General features: G+C 38.1%; 1 protein-coding gene across 1 annotated transcript in view; it reads left to right on the top strand.

The window, feature by feature from the left end:
* The window catches only part of ANKFN1 (ankyrin repeat and fibronectin type III domain containing 1), a 361,962-nt gene that overhangs the window by 212,907 nt on the left and 132,583 nt on the right, over positions 1-16,472 (top strand). The window contains exons 7-8 of the mRNA XM_054457189.2: positions 6,862-7,056; positions 8,815-8,928. Coding sequence (XP_054313164.1) covers positions 6,862-7,056; positions 8,815-8,928 — 309 coding nt within the window. The remainder of the gene's footprint in view (positions 1-6,861; positions 7,057-8,814; positions 8,929-16,472) is intronic.

Here is a 16,472-nt window from a genome sequence, read left to right as displayed (position 1 = left end):
ATGAAAGTATGGCACATACAATTATGTACAGGATACACTACTTGATAATGACACTAAACTATTACGTTACTGTTTTATATATTTACTATATTTGTTATCGTTATTTTTGAGTGCACTCCTTCTAATTATTTAAAAAAATGGTTAACTGTAAACCAGCCTCAGGTCCTTCAGGAGGTACTCTAGAATAAGGCATTGTTACCATAAAAGATGACAGCTCTATGCATGTTACTGCCCCTTAAGAACTTCCAGTGGGACAAGATGTTGAGGTGGAAGACCGTGATATTGATAATGTTGACCCTAGGCATAGGTGTCACCCTAGATATAGGTGTGTGTGTTTGTGTCTTGATTTTTAACAAAAACAGTTTAAAATTGTTTTTTTAATTTTTAAAAAGCTTATAGGATAAGGATATAAAGAAAATATTTTTGTACAGTGGTACTGTTTGTTTGTGTTTTAAGCTGTTATTACAAAAGACCCAAAAAGTTTTAAAAAGTTTATAAAGCAAAAGAGTTACAAAATGTGTGCCTCTAGGGAAAGCAAAAAAATTGTCAGAAGGAGCCAAGCGTAGCTCAAGAGAAGCTGTCCATCTATGCTAATTTATTATTGAAGAAAGAATTTTTTATACATTTAGTGTAGCTTAATTGTATAGTGTTTATGAAGTCTACAGCAGTGTCAGTAATGTCCTACGTCCTCACATTCACTCACCACTCACTCACTGACTCACCCAAAGCAACCTCCAGTCCTGTAAGCTGCATTCAGGGTAAATGCCCTACATAGCTCTACCATGTTTTATCCTTTATGCCATATTTTTAGTATTCCTAGTGTACTTTTTTCTATGTTGTAATAGATTTAGATATACAAATACTATTGTGTTACAGCTGCCTACAGTAGTCAGTACAGCAACATGCTGTACAGGTGTATAACCTAGAAGCAATAGGCTATACCATATAGTCTGGCTGTGTGGTAGGCTATACCTGCTAGATTTGTGTAAGTATACTCTGTAATGTTTGCACAACAATGAAATTGCCTAAGGATGCATTTCTCAGAACATACCCCTGTCAGTAAGTGACACATGACTGTAATAGGAAAGCAGATTTCAGTTCAGGATAAGGAAACTTTAAAATTCGGAGTTGTATGAAAATGGACAAGGTCATCTCAGTAAACAGTGAGTTCCCCTCATGTAGGAAATTATACAGGACCAAGGGTACTAAAGGAGAGGTATCTGAGGTTGGTTGTAAGGTATCCTTCTAACTCTGAGATTAAATGATTGTCTTAGTGCCTTATTTTCTCATCATTGAAAAAGAGGAACATACCCATAATAACGGAAAAGCTGTTACTAAATTGAAAAATGGCACATCATTAGTAATAGACAAATATGTCCGTCTTTTTCAAGCAAACCAAACAAATTGTTCCCTAAAATTCTTAATTAAAAGTTAAAATTAGTTTACCTTTTACACTCATTGTATTTTCAAGCTTTGAGCAATTATCAACCAGACCCAAATTTAGCAATTGCAGGCAAAGGCAAAATTAACAAACTGTAAGTAGTAATCCATAGGTTAGATTCTAATGGTGAAGAAAACCCCTCCAGTCCCTGATCATTATTTATCTCGGGATTTAAACAGTAACTCTAATTGTATTCTTTGAACACAAAGTTCCCGCCCCACCCCCCACCCCATCCCGTAGTTAATTAGCTGCGTAAGTCTTATAACAAATGCCCACTCAGAAGCACTGGGAGGTAGAAATGCTGTTGATAATTAAACACCACAATAGCACAGAGCCTGTTTCAGGAGCCACTGAGTGGTCTTGCCCCTGCTGGACTGCTTACCATGCAGTCACAGACCCTCCATTGTGCTGGCATGGCTGCTCAGAGGGATAGCTGCTTGGCTGGAGAGGAACCAACTGCAATGAGAGAAAAGACCAAACCTTGCAAAGAGATCAGGAGTATGGCCTCCAGGGAAAAGTGTCCTGTGGGTGGAAGCGAAAGGGGAATGAATCCAAGAAAAGGAGAAGTGGATGGGCAGGAATGATAAAACAGACATAGCCTTTCTATTTTCTAAATCAAACCAACCAGCCAAACTGAGTTCACCAATTTCATACCAAATAGATAACAATCAGGAAATTGTAACATATAAATAATAGGTTGATTTGTATTCTATTTGGTTTACAGAAAATCCACCGAGTTCTTTAAGGTTTAGATGAAGATCATGAATAAGTCATCCCATCTCCCTGAGTCTCAATTTCTTCATCTTTAAAATAAGGAAGTTGAAAATAGCCCCATTCTGCCATCAAATCCAGAGGCTAGTAGTTACACATCTGTAACACCAGATGTTAGTGACAATGAGCCTGATCATTATAGATATTCTGACACCACTGACTCTGATCCAGAGAATGAACCTTTTGATGAAGATCAGCATACACAAATTACAAAAGTCTGAAATTTTTTTTATCAAGAGGTATAAAACACCATGAAAACAAACTTGAATAAACTGAAAATGGACATTTTTTTTTTTTTTTTTTGAGACAGAGTCTCGCTCTGTCTCCCAGGCTGGAGTGCAATGGTACGATCTTGGCTCACTGCAACCTCCGCCTCCCAGGTTCAAGCAATTCTCCTGCCTCAGCATCCCATGTAGCTGGGACTACAGGTGCCAGCCACCATGCAAGGCTAATTTTTGTATTTTTAGTAGAGACGGGGTTTCACCATATTGGTCAGGCTGGTCTCAAACTCCCGACCTCAGGTGATCTGCCTGCCTCAGCCTCCCAAAGTGCTGGGATTACAGGTGTGAGCCACCGCGCCCGGCTGAAAATGGACCTTTTTTTTTTAATGGCAATAGGACATTGTGTCAGATTACCAGTTATAGGAAAAATTCTCTTTTCCTAACCAATCTTGTTTTACCCTATGCATCCACAGGGTTTTGGCACTTGTTGTCCAGTTGAAAAAAGGTTGTGTAGCTGTGTCATGTATATACCTTGTGTCAAAAGGACATTTAAAATTCAATTAGGATTAATAAAGGTGACACTTTCCCATTTTATTCCAGTTTTATAAAAAGTGGAGACAGACTGATGTGTATACATAGGAATTTTTTCCTTTTGTGTTCTGTCGCCAACTGAAGTGGCTAAAGAGCTTTGTGATATACTGGTTCACATCCTACTTCCTTGCACTTGTGGCAACAGATAAATTTGCCGTTGGCTAAGAGAAGTTTCCCAAGGGTTTTGCTACATTCTAATGCATGTATTCGGGTTAGGGGAACGGAGGGAATGCTCAGAAAGGAAATACATTTATGCTAGACCCTGGACCATACACCATCTCCAGCTATTTACACACACCTTTCTTTAGCATGCTACAGTTATTAATCTGGACATTCGAGGAATTGGCCACTGTCACTGCTTGTTGTTTGCACATTTTTTTTTAAAGCACATTGGCGCTAGAAAAGGCAGCTAAAGGAAGTGAATCTGTATTGAGGTACAGGAATGAACCTTCTGCAACATCTTAAGATCCACAGGTGAAGGGATATAAAAGTAATGTCATAGATAAGAAGCACAGCAAAAATGACTTAACCGTATAAATGTGGAGGCTATCAACAAAGAATGGGCTTGAAACATTATAAAAATTGACAATGATTTTTTAAATATGATTTCTCAATTGTAAAAAAATAAATGCCCCCATTCCAGGGTGGCAAAAATGGAAACTGGGTTCCCAGAACAATTTTCAAGCTTTCAAAAAGCCTAACTATCACACCATTACTCAAGATAAACTACACAGTCTACTATAATTGTCATATTTACTTGCTTCTGCTTAAAATATATTAACCCAGTTTGTTAGGTTGATTATCTCATTCTGAACAGATGCTTCTATTGATGGTTATATAGGTCATTAATAATAGGGAGAAACGTGATCACTTTATAAGTCAGCTGGTTTGGTAGACAAAAAAAATCTTTCAAAAGAGGGTGTTTTATTAAGCTATTAAAAAAATCCACTGGAAAAAATAAATAAAGCTTTGCTTGCTGAAATGGTTGGAAACCAGTGGCTCAGTCAGTGCTTCTCTGACTTGTCCATTGAATTACTTTTAACAACAGATGCAAATGATAGTCTCAAGGGCACTTGCTGTCTTAACCTGGAAAAAAGGGATAGAGTTTTACAAAGTTTCCCTTTTTTCAAAATTTTTAATGTTTGGAAACACTTTCCATTCTTCTCCCTAATAGACCTATTTAATTTCTAAATAATATGCTTAATCAAAATCTGCATGTAAAATTTGATGCTCCAGGAAGACACATTCATTCATATTGTGTTTTCAGAGATGATCATTTCACCCCCTACTTCACCCACCATCACCACCATATTACGTTAGAGTTTAGATATCCCAGTTTGAGGTGCACTGGGATCTAAATAATCTTGCAGAGCTCACCCAGCTATAAAATTCTGTCTTTAGTCTCTGAAGAGGCAAAATGCATTATCTTGAAGAGGTGGAATTCCTTTACCATTACAACTCAAATTGCATCTAAAGCCTAGAAGGAAAGGGAAAATGCAGAAACAAAATGTGTGGTTCTTGGGAAAGCAGAAAAATTGTCAGAAGGAGCCAAGCATAGCTCAAGAGAAGCTGTCCATCTGAAATGCCACCTGGAATTCACAGCAGTAATAACTGTTGTGGATATAAAAATTAATAGGGGGGATTTCATAGTATTAGAAAAATTTATTTTTATAAATCATGTGTCTATCACCCAAGTGTTGACGCATGCATGCAATTCAAACATCAGGCATACAATAAAAAGCTCACTGGATAACTTAACAAGGACAATTCCCCCATTTTCTCTATAATTTGGAGTGGAAGAAGGAGGGGGGAGTGGGTAGAGAGTGCAGTTACTGGGTCAATTAATCAACCTGAAAACTGTGACACAAACTCTGACGCCTAACCTATGTCTAAAAATACACAAATGTATACGAATTTGTTTTAAACTGTCAATGCCTATATTTAGGACCTTCCCAGCAAGGCTATAATGAGACTGTGTTTGAGGGCTTCAGTCATAGCAGACTCTACCATTAATCTGAAGTTAGTTAAATTAACAGCATTTAGTACTGACTTGTCAATCTCACTGCTCCAGGAAATTGCACCTTGAGGCTACTAATATTGCCAATTTTTCCACTGGAGTGTGCGCCCGTGTGTGTGTATGTGTATTTTTTTTCTCCAGAACCTCTGCGTTCATACCCCATCATTGCTTCCCTACGTCCACAGCACTTATATTATCATTTATTCTGGCCTCCTTTAGCCTTCCCCAGGGATTCTGCATAGTGTAGCTGCTCAGTGAAAGAGTTTTTTAGCTTTATATTTATTTGTTTATTTTTCTGTCATGGCTCATGACTGAGGCTTTTAAAAAAAAGTGTGACAGTATTTAGAGTACATGATTGACTGCTACAGCAACATTCATTAACCATGACAAATCTGCAGCAAAACACAGTCCTGAGTGTTCTAAACAGCAACTTTAAAAAGAAAGAAGAAAGAAAGAAAAAGAAAAAAGGCTCAACTAATTTTTCATTGACCTCATCTGTAAATAAATTTAGACAGATGGTGCACAGAGGCAATAATAAATTAGTATTCATTTCCTGTAATTAATGCAAACATGCCCATGAACACAGAGAATATGAATATATAACCACCTAATTTCCATTTCAAAATACACCTAACAAATTTTCACTTGAGTTATCTTCACAATATTTTCCCCCTTAATTAGAAGAATGAAATAGTTGGATTTCTTTCCCACCCACCAGGCAGAAATATTGTTTTGGTCACAGGGAGTGTCGAACACATTTCAGCAACAGATCTGCAGGACTTTAGTCTGGTTTACTTGACTGTTCTGTGATCCCCTACCATATTCCCATGCTGAGGCTATCTTTTATCACTTAACCAGGAGGGGCTCTGAAGTGACCAAGTGAACATCATGGCAGGCCCTCATATGCATAACAGCCACAAGACCATGAGAGGCAGCCTCACTGCTCAGCACAAGAAAGGGAAACATACGTTCCTTCCCATTCATTGACATGAACACAAGAGCAGGATGGCTAAACAATCTGATGTAAATCAAATGAAGACTATCACATATTGGGTAAAATAGAAATAGCAAGCTCTACAACCCTTCCCAGCAAGAGGGGCTTATATAACTTGTCCTCTTGAGCGTTGGTATCTCTGGAGATCATTCCTACCATTATACCACAGTCAAAGATCAATTTCTGATCACATTCAAGTCAGCCAGTCATCAGAACTCACTAGCTCCACTGTGGCAGCAGTAGTGGAACTCTTTGTAAGCAATAAATACATTGATTAACAATAATAAAATTATGCCTCTAAGATATACATACAAAAATGTCTATAAGCTGGGAAGAATGTGTTAAAGGCAGAAAATTTGAATCAGGTTCTACCAAAAACAAAACAAAACTTCATCAGAATGCAACTTGCCTCATGGATAACTTTTCCTAGGGTCTTCCTGGCCGTACGGAGTTTTGCCCCTACATGTTTGTCCTTCTAGAGGTCATGGCAACAAATGTGTACTCTCTGGATGAGAAGTGGTCCTCTTGGGTACTTGATGGTGGAATTCTAATTAGCTGAGTTAAGCAGCTAATTGAGGTGTGTGTTACAGCAGGGCTGGAGAGCAATGGGAATATGTTAATGTGATGAATTTACCACTTAATCTGATTGTAAGTGTCACTAATTAGACCTTATCGTAATAAGATACTTGATAACAAACACAGATCCCACTTTTCCCAGGCATTTTTTTTTTTTTTTCAAATCATAGTAGACTCTGGGATATATCTTTCCAATGAAGCAGCATTTCCCCGGAAAGAAAGAGAAGTAATCCCATTTCTTTCTCTTTAGTTGTCAGCCTGGAAAGCCGAGCAATGCACCTCAACACACTGGTCCAGGAAGCCCAGGAGAGGGTGAGTGAACTGTCTGCCCAGGTGGAGAATGAAGGATTCACTCTGGACAACACAGAGAAAGAGAAACAGCTGAAAGCTTGGGAGTGGAGGTATCGGCTCTACAGACGCATGAAAACAGGCTTTGAGCATGCCAGTGAGTATAAGCAGAAAACGTCTACATTTCACTAGACTGAGCTTCAGTTTGAGACAGCCAGGTCTTCTTTTACGGATTTTTTTTTTCAGCTCTACAGGGTCATGGGTGGCCGTTGTCAGCCTGTATGGAGCAAGGGCTCTGAGAGGCTGTCAAAGGGTCTTTTGTCTTGCATGAGTTTCTGGCTCCTGATGGGTGCTCTGACCACAGCCATGAGGCTTCATGCCTCTGGCCTCTCTCCACCATGTCACACTCATCTAGCACTTTCCACCCGCTATGCCCTAATGCCTAATGATCTGGATGGTCTGATGCCCTAGATGGCTATATTTTGGGATACGGAGGTGGAAAAATATTTGTTTGCCTGTTTGTCCAGTTTCTGCTTCAAGCTCAAGTTTAAGTTGTTTTCAACTCTCTACTGCATTTTTTATATAGAGCTATAAACTGAACTTCAGTTAACACAGGCAACTGAAAAGAACAATCAACTCAAGAATTATGCTTTTGTCTGCACTTCCATTTTCTTTACCAATTCTTTTTGTTAGTTTAAGAAAAGCCTTCTTTTTGGATAATACTCGTTAGCACTGGAAAGTAATGCTAAGTGTAGCTCCTGATATAAAAACAAAATATAAAATTCAAACACTTGTGAAATATTAAACTCTCATATTAGAAGGAGATCTTATCTAAACAACAACAAAAAAATTAGGCTGGAAATTTTAAATATAAGGGAAAATTCATTAGTTTGAAAGGTCTCTGCCTCTGTTGCAGGAAACTTAGTTGTGATGTAGACAAAGACCAAAGACAGTGATGATATTTTCTTAAGTACACTAAATACCAAATCAGGCCTAATCCTTTCTCTTGGAGCAAATAACTTAGCAACATTAATGAAAGTTTGCTTTCAACATCAACACTCTCCAGCAAGGCTGGTGCATGGGTTTGTTTAAAGAGATTCAGCACTTGCTTTAATAAATGCATTTGCTATTGTGCCTCATTTAGGACAGATTAATACTAGAAACAGACATATTTTCAGATTTGATGTCAATTTTTGTAATTTGCTAAATTATAAAACATCTTCTATGTGTTAAGCAATACCAAAAGCCATCAGGAGTCCTCTAAAACCTGAGGTTAGTGGACATGACATCCACCCATAAATTTTTTTCTCAGAAAATACTGCTCATTTGTAATAGGAGAAAGCCTGAGAGCAAGGTGAGTTAGAATTCTATCAGTACTGGAAAGAGCCCAGAAGTAGGCAACTGAAGCCAGGGGCTTTCATCCTGGCTATTTGTCTTCACTGTGTTCTTGAACAAGGAATTTGGCCACTTGGGGCTGCAGTTTCCTCATACCAAAAGTGAGTGTGCTATTACTTGCCCTTTCTACCTAGCAGGGCTGCAAAAAGGCTCCAGTGAAATGATGTACTTTATAAAACGTAAGGGTGTCCACCGACAATGTAGGATCCTGCTATCACTTCCTGCCCTTCTCTTCACTGATCCAGCCCAATCTCCTATCATGTTTGCAGGATACTTTAGGAAGGCTTAACTGGTATTATGTACCTTTTCAGAAAATGTTCTAATGCTCAAATAAGACCCCAATGGCAACAAATAAAAGCCATTGAGACGTCTAATGAAAATGTTCAAAAGCAAAAGCTATTAGGCTCTACAAACAAATGTTTCCATAGTGTTCATTTCAGGGTATCCTTTGAAGAGGGAGGAACGTTGTTTGAAAAGGATTTGCTATGTTAAGATCCTTGTGTTTTTCCTTCTGTCCCAGGAGCCCCTGAGATGCCAACCAATGTCTGTCTCATGGTAACCAGCAGCACATCACTCACTGTCAGCTTCCAAGAGCCTCTTAGCGTCAATGCAGCTGTAGTAACCAGGTATAAAGGTACTGGACCCAAGACATTTTTTCATCACTCCTTCTTAAAAAAGCATCTGCTGTTTGAGAATCAATTGTGCATTTTGTGTGTTTGTTTTTCCTACTGATAGGAATGTTTTTATCCCATTGACTTTTGGAGTTGAAATATTTCCATAGGCGCTCATGTAAAGGAACAATCAAGTGACTGAGAATGTCACACAAAGGAAGAACCACAAGACCAGGCTGTCATTTCAAGTCCCTCAATTACTGTTTCATTCATCTTTGCAGAGGACTTGCTCTATGCATAGCATAGGGCTGGGGACAGGTCTGAGTAGGAAACACTGAAGAATCAGACTTGATCCAAGGATCAGAGGTGTTGTGATATGGAACATACTAAGTAGGGGTTAAAAGAAAACAATAACTAAAGCCAGGTAACAGGGTTGAGGTTTTTCAAAAATGCAGATAAAGTACACTGGAGGTCAGGAAAGAGCAAAGGGAAGATAAAATGGTGGGATCGGTAAGGGTTCCCTAGGGTGGAGGTGGCATTCAGGCCTGGCTATGAAGGATAAGTAGGCTTTGGACTGGAAGATATTGAGGGGAAAGTAAATTCCAAATGGAAAGGACAGTGAACACAGGTATAAAACCAAGAACATACCAGGTCAGGTAGAGCAAACTAAGGGAACAAGTAGAGGGAATAGAAAATAGCATGGCTCCGAATAAGCATAGGGTCATGAGAAGGTACAGTAAGATGTTAAGATTAAAGAATGAAACTATGATCAACAGATAAGGACAGAATGAGGCTTGAAATTAAGGCTAGGGAGTTTAGACTTTATGTGATGAATTCAGTAGAGCCATTGAGTAAGGTAGGGACAGGATCAGAGGTAGACTTTTGAAAGATTGGAGTGGTAATACTGTGTATGATTTATTGAGAGAAATCGAGATTTAGAATAAGGAAATGAATTATGAACCTATTCAAGAGGGAGGTCATGACAGCCTGACCTGGCTACAGTGGCAGCATTGGGAAAAGAAAGGGAAAGCCCAGAGGAAAAAGGACTGCAGAGGTATTGTGATGATAACAGCTAATGCTTACATAGCACCTACTATGCACCAGGCACCATTTAAAGCCGTTTAAAGTTTTAACTCTATTTAATCCTCACAATGATCTCATGAGACAGGTATTGTTAGGATTCCAACTTTGCAGATGGAAAAACAGAGGCAATGAGAAGTTAAGGAATTTGCCTAAATGCTTACAACAGAGACAGAATCATCACGTTATGCTGACTCTTGAATACAAGGAACAAAAAAGGAAAGCTATTTTCTGGATTCGTAAGGACATATGGAATTACACTGAACAGCCCTAAAAGCTGATAAAGCTCTCCACACATATTCCAAGGTTCCAGGCTACAGTGTGGACTTTCTTTGCATTCAGGTCACTATGGCTCTCTCTGCCCTCAAACATGTTCAAGTAGTTGCACAGGCCTTCCTTTCTCATTCTCAGGCCTGTCCCTCAGGGGTACTTCATATGTCTCTGCAAACTTTACTCTGCCCACACCCTGTAGCTTTCTTGGGTACTTAGAATTTTCCAGATAACGCTACTGTGTTTGTAATACCTTAGATAAGACAGCATTGAATTGATTATCCCTGGATTTTCTGTATCAGTCTAAAAGAAAGCAGCCTTAGGGTACTAAGGACAGCAGATGAATGAAACCACCCAGGTTGGCCCCCCACAACCATCCTTTGAAACAATTCTGATACCTTCTCTTGGTTGTCTCATCTGCCAAGACTGAAATTCAGAGCAAGCATTTGTGGGCAATGTTAGATATGGGCATTTTCTTTTCTTTCTGCCTCTCTCCAGCTCAGGATTTCGATGAAGAGTTTCATCAGTGCTGCCCACCTTGACGTTTCCTTCTTACTTCGATGAGTGAGCTATCAGGAACCAAACAGTCCAGACTGTCAGCAATTTAATACTTGCCCATAATGCCGGCAAATTCTATCCGCATTCACATATTAACACTTCTCATCTCAGGAGACTTGCATTTGGGTGAGGTTGAAATGAAAGGTCACAAGTGGGTTCTGTTAGAGACTGGAGGGGATTAATTAAGCATTATAAATAGAATTGTCTGTTGCATTATGGAGTAGGTTTCCTTGTGTTAATTTATAAGGTCATAAATTGAGTCCTTAACCTGACCATTCTCAAGGGTTATTTAAAACAGCTGGCAGCCTACTGTACCCACAGGAACAGCAGTGCAGTTTTTAATTCAGGGGTTGAAGTAATTATTTAATTATGAAAATATTAGCGTAATTATTTTGTTTGCAAAAAAGAAAGAAAAGAAAAAGAAGAAACAATTGAGAAATCTACAGAATGAAATGGCAATTATCTAATTGGTTAGAGGGAAAGCTTACTCCTGCAGTATTTAGAGTTTGGCAAAAATATCTCAGACTGTTCTCCAGAATTTCTGGGTTCGGCAAAACCTCAAGCCTATTTTGACAACTCAATGTTTTCCTCCTTCATGCTTAAGCTAGGGTGTATTTGAAAGGAAATCTAAATCCTTCTGTTTCTCATTTGTTTACACTCAACCCATCAACATATTGTTTTATAAGAGTTTGTTGATATGTAGACATCTTTTTAAAAGCACCCCTTTTTAAGTTTGCTTCACAACATGGGGGCATGCACCAGGCCAACTGCCATCACAATTTGAAGGTTAAAGACATCAATTTCCACATTAAACCTAGGAAACAGTTTTCAGTTGAGACCCACATGATTTTTTCTGAATTTCCCCCTGAATGCAGTAAAACGGGGCTAGGAGAGCTACTCTCTGTTTCTAGGTGTTTTCTCGTTGGATTCAAAGGAGGCTTGCATCTTTTGGTCTCATCTCACCCATTTTTATGGCTGACAGAGGAAAACCTACAGTTATTTCAGATGCTTTGATGCTTTGGACAATTGCCAGACGTTTGTTCCACATTTTCTCCTCACTGCCTTGGGTCACCTACCTGAACCTCTCATTTGCAGATTATGTCATTTCTCTGCAGGCCTGAGATAGAAAACATTTGCAAAAGTGATTTTACTGCTCCTTGCAGGGTTGGGGGATGGTTAGGAAGGCATCCTGAAAGAGGTGCGGCACAATACCTCTCTTCCATCCACAAGATGAAACATTTTCGAGTTTTTTTGTTTTTTTTTCTTAATTGGGCCTCAAAGTGGCCACACCTTGGGGTTTGCTAATTACGACATGCTGCAGTAGTTGCTGCATTGCCTGAGTGCAGTACCTGGGTTCTGGGTGGTATCCTTGCCTGTGTCTTTTCCTACCTCATTCCCTAACAGATTAGAAACCACCACCCTAGTTCCTCCCTACAAAGACTTGTAATAGCAAATTGTTTAACTGCTCTTCATTTGATGACATTTTTTAAAATTAAAAAGCATCTCTCCTTGTAGAAACTGCCAGGGCCTTTCAGGAGCTCATAGTGTATCTGCTTCTGCAGTGACCAGGCCCATATGTCTGCCGACCACCACTTTCAGTTTCTTTCTCAGGAGAAGCAGCCAAAAAATTCCAGGAAGGTGTATGAGGGGGCATTTCAGCTTCTAGGAAGGAGAGTCTACCATTGGGATATTAAAACCCTCAGGGTCGATCATTTATAATAATAATAGTGTGAACTTGAACATAACCTGACGACTTGGACTATCTTTTCTACAGGAATGGAGAAAACCCTGACATCACAGAGCACGGGTTCCCATTGCTCTGTGATTTATATTCTTTTTACCCTTTCTGTTTTTTCCTCCTATACCTTGTAGTTGGGTGGATATTTATCTATCAAGAAAAATGCATTCCATTAAATAATATAATTATTTCTATGTTTAATTAATTGAAGGACTAATCTGGTCATAGGTATGAGGTAGCTACCTTCATTACTAGGTTGAAGTGATACAATTCCACAAAGCAAAAGTATTTATAACTTTCTTTAGCCTGTTTGGGGAAAGAGAGGTGGGGAGGTGGCCAAAGATTTGCAGATGAGAGCAACGAGGAGGAGCAGGAAATGTTATGTCCGGAGGGCATGAAACTTAGTGGATTAACATTTTTTGTGTTGGGATGAAAATATGAAAGTGGGGTTAGTGACTAAAATGTATGATGGGGAAAAATAACAAGTCTGGTGGGGGTGAGAGGATGAAAAATGAAAGGCAACACTGCTCAAGAGTCACTTCTAAGCTGCTAAGGCTTCTACATCCTTACTCATCCTACTTTCATTCACTAGTTGCTGAGTTGTCAGGATCCGGCCAATTTATTCTCCAACCATCTTGTAAACCACCTTAAAACCTTTCTCCGATAATGTATATTGTCAAGAATAGCTTTTCTGCATTTTCATCATTTAACAAAATTTTAACCCTCAAACTATATTGTGTAGGAATATATATATATATAAAAGGTCAGGCGGGCGCGGTGGTTCATGCCTATAATCCCAGCACTTTGGGAGGCCAAGGTGGACAGATCATGAGGTGAGGAGATCAAGACCATCCTGGCTAACACGGTGAAACCCCGTCTCTACTAAAAAATACAAAAGATTGGCTGGGCATGGTGGTGGGTGCCTGTAGTCCCAGCTACTCGGGAGGTTGAGGCAGGAGAATGGCTTGAACCCGTGAGGCGGAGCTTGCAGTGAGCTGAGATCGTGCCACTGCACTCCAGCCTGGGTGACAGAGTAAGACTCCATCTCAAGAAAAAAAAAAAAAAAGTCAAAGTCCTTCACCCTTCTTCCAGTCATATTCATACCTCAAACTCTATAGTGAGTTCGATGTATGTCCTTATAAATTCTTTTTTGATAGGTATATACACATGGATATGTACAAAGTTTTGTTTATGTGCTCTAATACAAATATTATATTGTTTTTCTAGTCCTACAACTGGATGTTTTTCAACTCAGTGATATTTTTACAGTTCAACAGTATAAATTACAAATCTATGTAAATGTGTTTGGCTCCTCTTACAGTTGTATAGTATTCCTATTCCACAGAAAGAGGTATCATCATTCTCCTGTTGTTGGATGTTGGTTGTTTTAATTTTTTCTGTTATATAATGTTACAATCCTTATATGTATCTCTCTTTTATCTAGAGAATATTTTTCTAGTATTGTTAACTAGAAGCAGAAGGGACTCTTTGTGGATTCACACATTGTCCCATTGATCTGTCTATACCTGTGTTACTATCATAAATACCATGATTTTACAGAATATTTTAAGATCTGGTAAGGCAAGTTCCTCCCCATTAAAATCTTTTTCAAAATGTCTTTGTTATTCACACACATTGTCTCTTAAAAATGAATTTTAGAATTGGCCTGTCAAGTTCACTTTTAAAAATCTTATTTGTTGGATTTACATCATATTCCTAAATCAATTTGGGGAGAATCTCATCCATGAGATGTCTTCCTAATCAGGCTGAATTGTGTGTATTCAGAACAGTCTAATTATTTTCTTTATATAGATATTCTATACTTCCTATTGAGCTTCATGCTAGCTAAATTTTACAGTTTTTATGGCTGTTACAAATGAACTCTCTTTTCAGGACATTTAGTTGCGGGACAGTAGAAGAGTATTGCTAATTAAGAAAAACTTTAATTGGCTGCTTTACTAAAATCTCTTAGCAATAGCTTTTTATCAGTAGATTATCTTGCATCTCATGAGTTTGTTCTTTTTTTGCATGTTGTCTTTAAGAACAATACATTTGTCTCGTTCTAATTTTTTTTTTCTTTTTCTGGTCTCACTTGTTTGACAAGAATCAATGTGAATTCAGTTCCCACTACATTCTGAATAGTAGCTGTGAGAGTTGGTATCTGTCTCTCTTATCGGCTTTTATCAAAATTCATCTGATATTTTACCATTAAGTATGCCACATCTACTGTAGGTTTCTGGTGGATATCCTTTATCAAATTAAAGAAGTCTTATTTTCTTACCAGCTTAATAAGAAGTGTTTTTGTTTTATTTTGTTTAAGAAAGATATGTTAAATTGTATCGTGATTTTACTATATTTTTCCTAGAAAATCATCATTTTCATCTGGATTACGATTATTGATACAGTGTTGTTGAACATAATGTTTAAATCACTGTGATTATAGCCCCTTTAATATTTCAAAAGTTTATGCTTTTGTGCCTTTTCTTTTATAATTGTTGAACATTTGACTATTTTGTTGGTTTGTTTGAAGAGTTTTTGATTCATAAAATCTATTTTATGCTTATTTTCTATCTTATTAATTTTGGGTTTCATGTTACCAATTCCTGCTACTTTCTATGGGTTTACTTTATTGTTTCCTTACTAGTTTTGCTTTTCTTTTATTTGAAACTTAATTTACTTGTTCCTTTATTTTTCTTGTTTTCTAATCCATGGGTTTAAGTCTATAAATGTTCCCCTGAGTACTGTTTTGTCCATATCCAAAAAGTTTAAAATGTGGTGTTGTAACTGTCACTTATTTGTAAACAATTTGTAATTTGTTTCACTTCCATGTTAATCCAAGAGTTTTTCAAGGAATCACTTTTAATTTCCAAGTGACCAGATTTTATTTGGTGTATTTTTATCGTTAATGTCTAATTTTATTATGCACATATCATATGTTAAAAATCCAAAAATATGGACTACAGTCCTTTTGGGAATTTAACATTCTTACTTGTGGCTAACTACTGAATCAGTTGTATATGTGCCATATGTGATATTTGAAAAGAGTGTGTAAACTCCGTTAGGTTATGAAGTATGAATGTGTGTGTGTTGTTCAAATACCCTGGCTTTTCCTTAAAATATTTGTTCCTTTGGTCTTTGATCGCTGAAAAAGCTGCTTGATTTGTCTTGTTTCATGCAGTTTAACTTGATTTCTATTTCAGTTGTAGTTCACATTGCTTCCTCTACGTTTCCATTGCCTGCTGTCTTTTCTCTACCTGTTGTTCTCCTTTCTAGGACATTTGCAATGCATTTGTCTCTTGTAAAGGGTATATAGTTAACTTATATACTCAGTCTAAGAGTCTGTCTTTTTTTGTATACACATTTAATTGTTTTGTCCAAAGTGATATAGGGGATTTTTTAAAATTTGTATTGAAAAGCTTATAATGAAAAATAGGCAGTGGTTTACTTCATTCTTCCTACTCTCTTCTTCTCATAGTCAGCCACTTTTAACTTTTTTTAGTTCTAGCAATTACCTCTCTAATTAATAAGCTTCTATGGCTATTTCTTTCTTTTTTCTTTTTCTTTCTTTTTTTTTTTTTTTTTTTTTGAGATGGAGTCTCACTTTGTCACCCAGGCTGGAGTTCGGTGGCAGGATCTTGGCTCACTGCATCGCTGCAGCCTCTACCTCCTGGGTTCAAGTGATTCTCATGCCTCAGCCTCCTGAGTAGCTGAGACTATAGGTGCACACTACCACCGCCCAGCTAATGAGACGGGGTTTCACCATGTTGGCCAGGCTGGTCTCGAACTTCTGACCTCTAGTGATCCACCCACCTTGGCCTCCCAAAGTGCTAGGATTACAGGCATGAGTCATTGCACCCAGTCAGCTATTTCTTGATTTATCAATATCTGTGCAATTATAGCTACAAAAGAAAAGCATTTCAC

Source organism: Pongo pygmaeus, chromosome 19, assembly GCF_028885625.2.
Source record: "Pongo pygmaeus isolate AG05252 chromosome 19, NHGRI_mPonPyg2-v2.0_pri, whole genome shotgun sequence".
NCBI lineage: Eukaryota > Metazoa > Chordata > Mammalia > Primates > Hominidae > Pongo > Pongo pygmaeus.
This window is presented reverse-complemented; position numbering and strand designations above follow the sequence as displayed.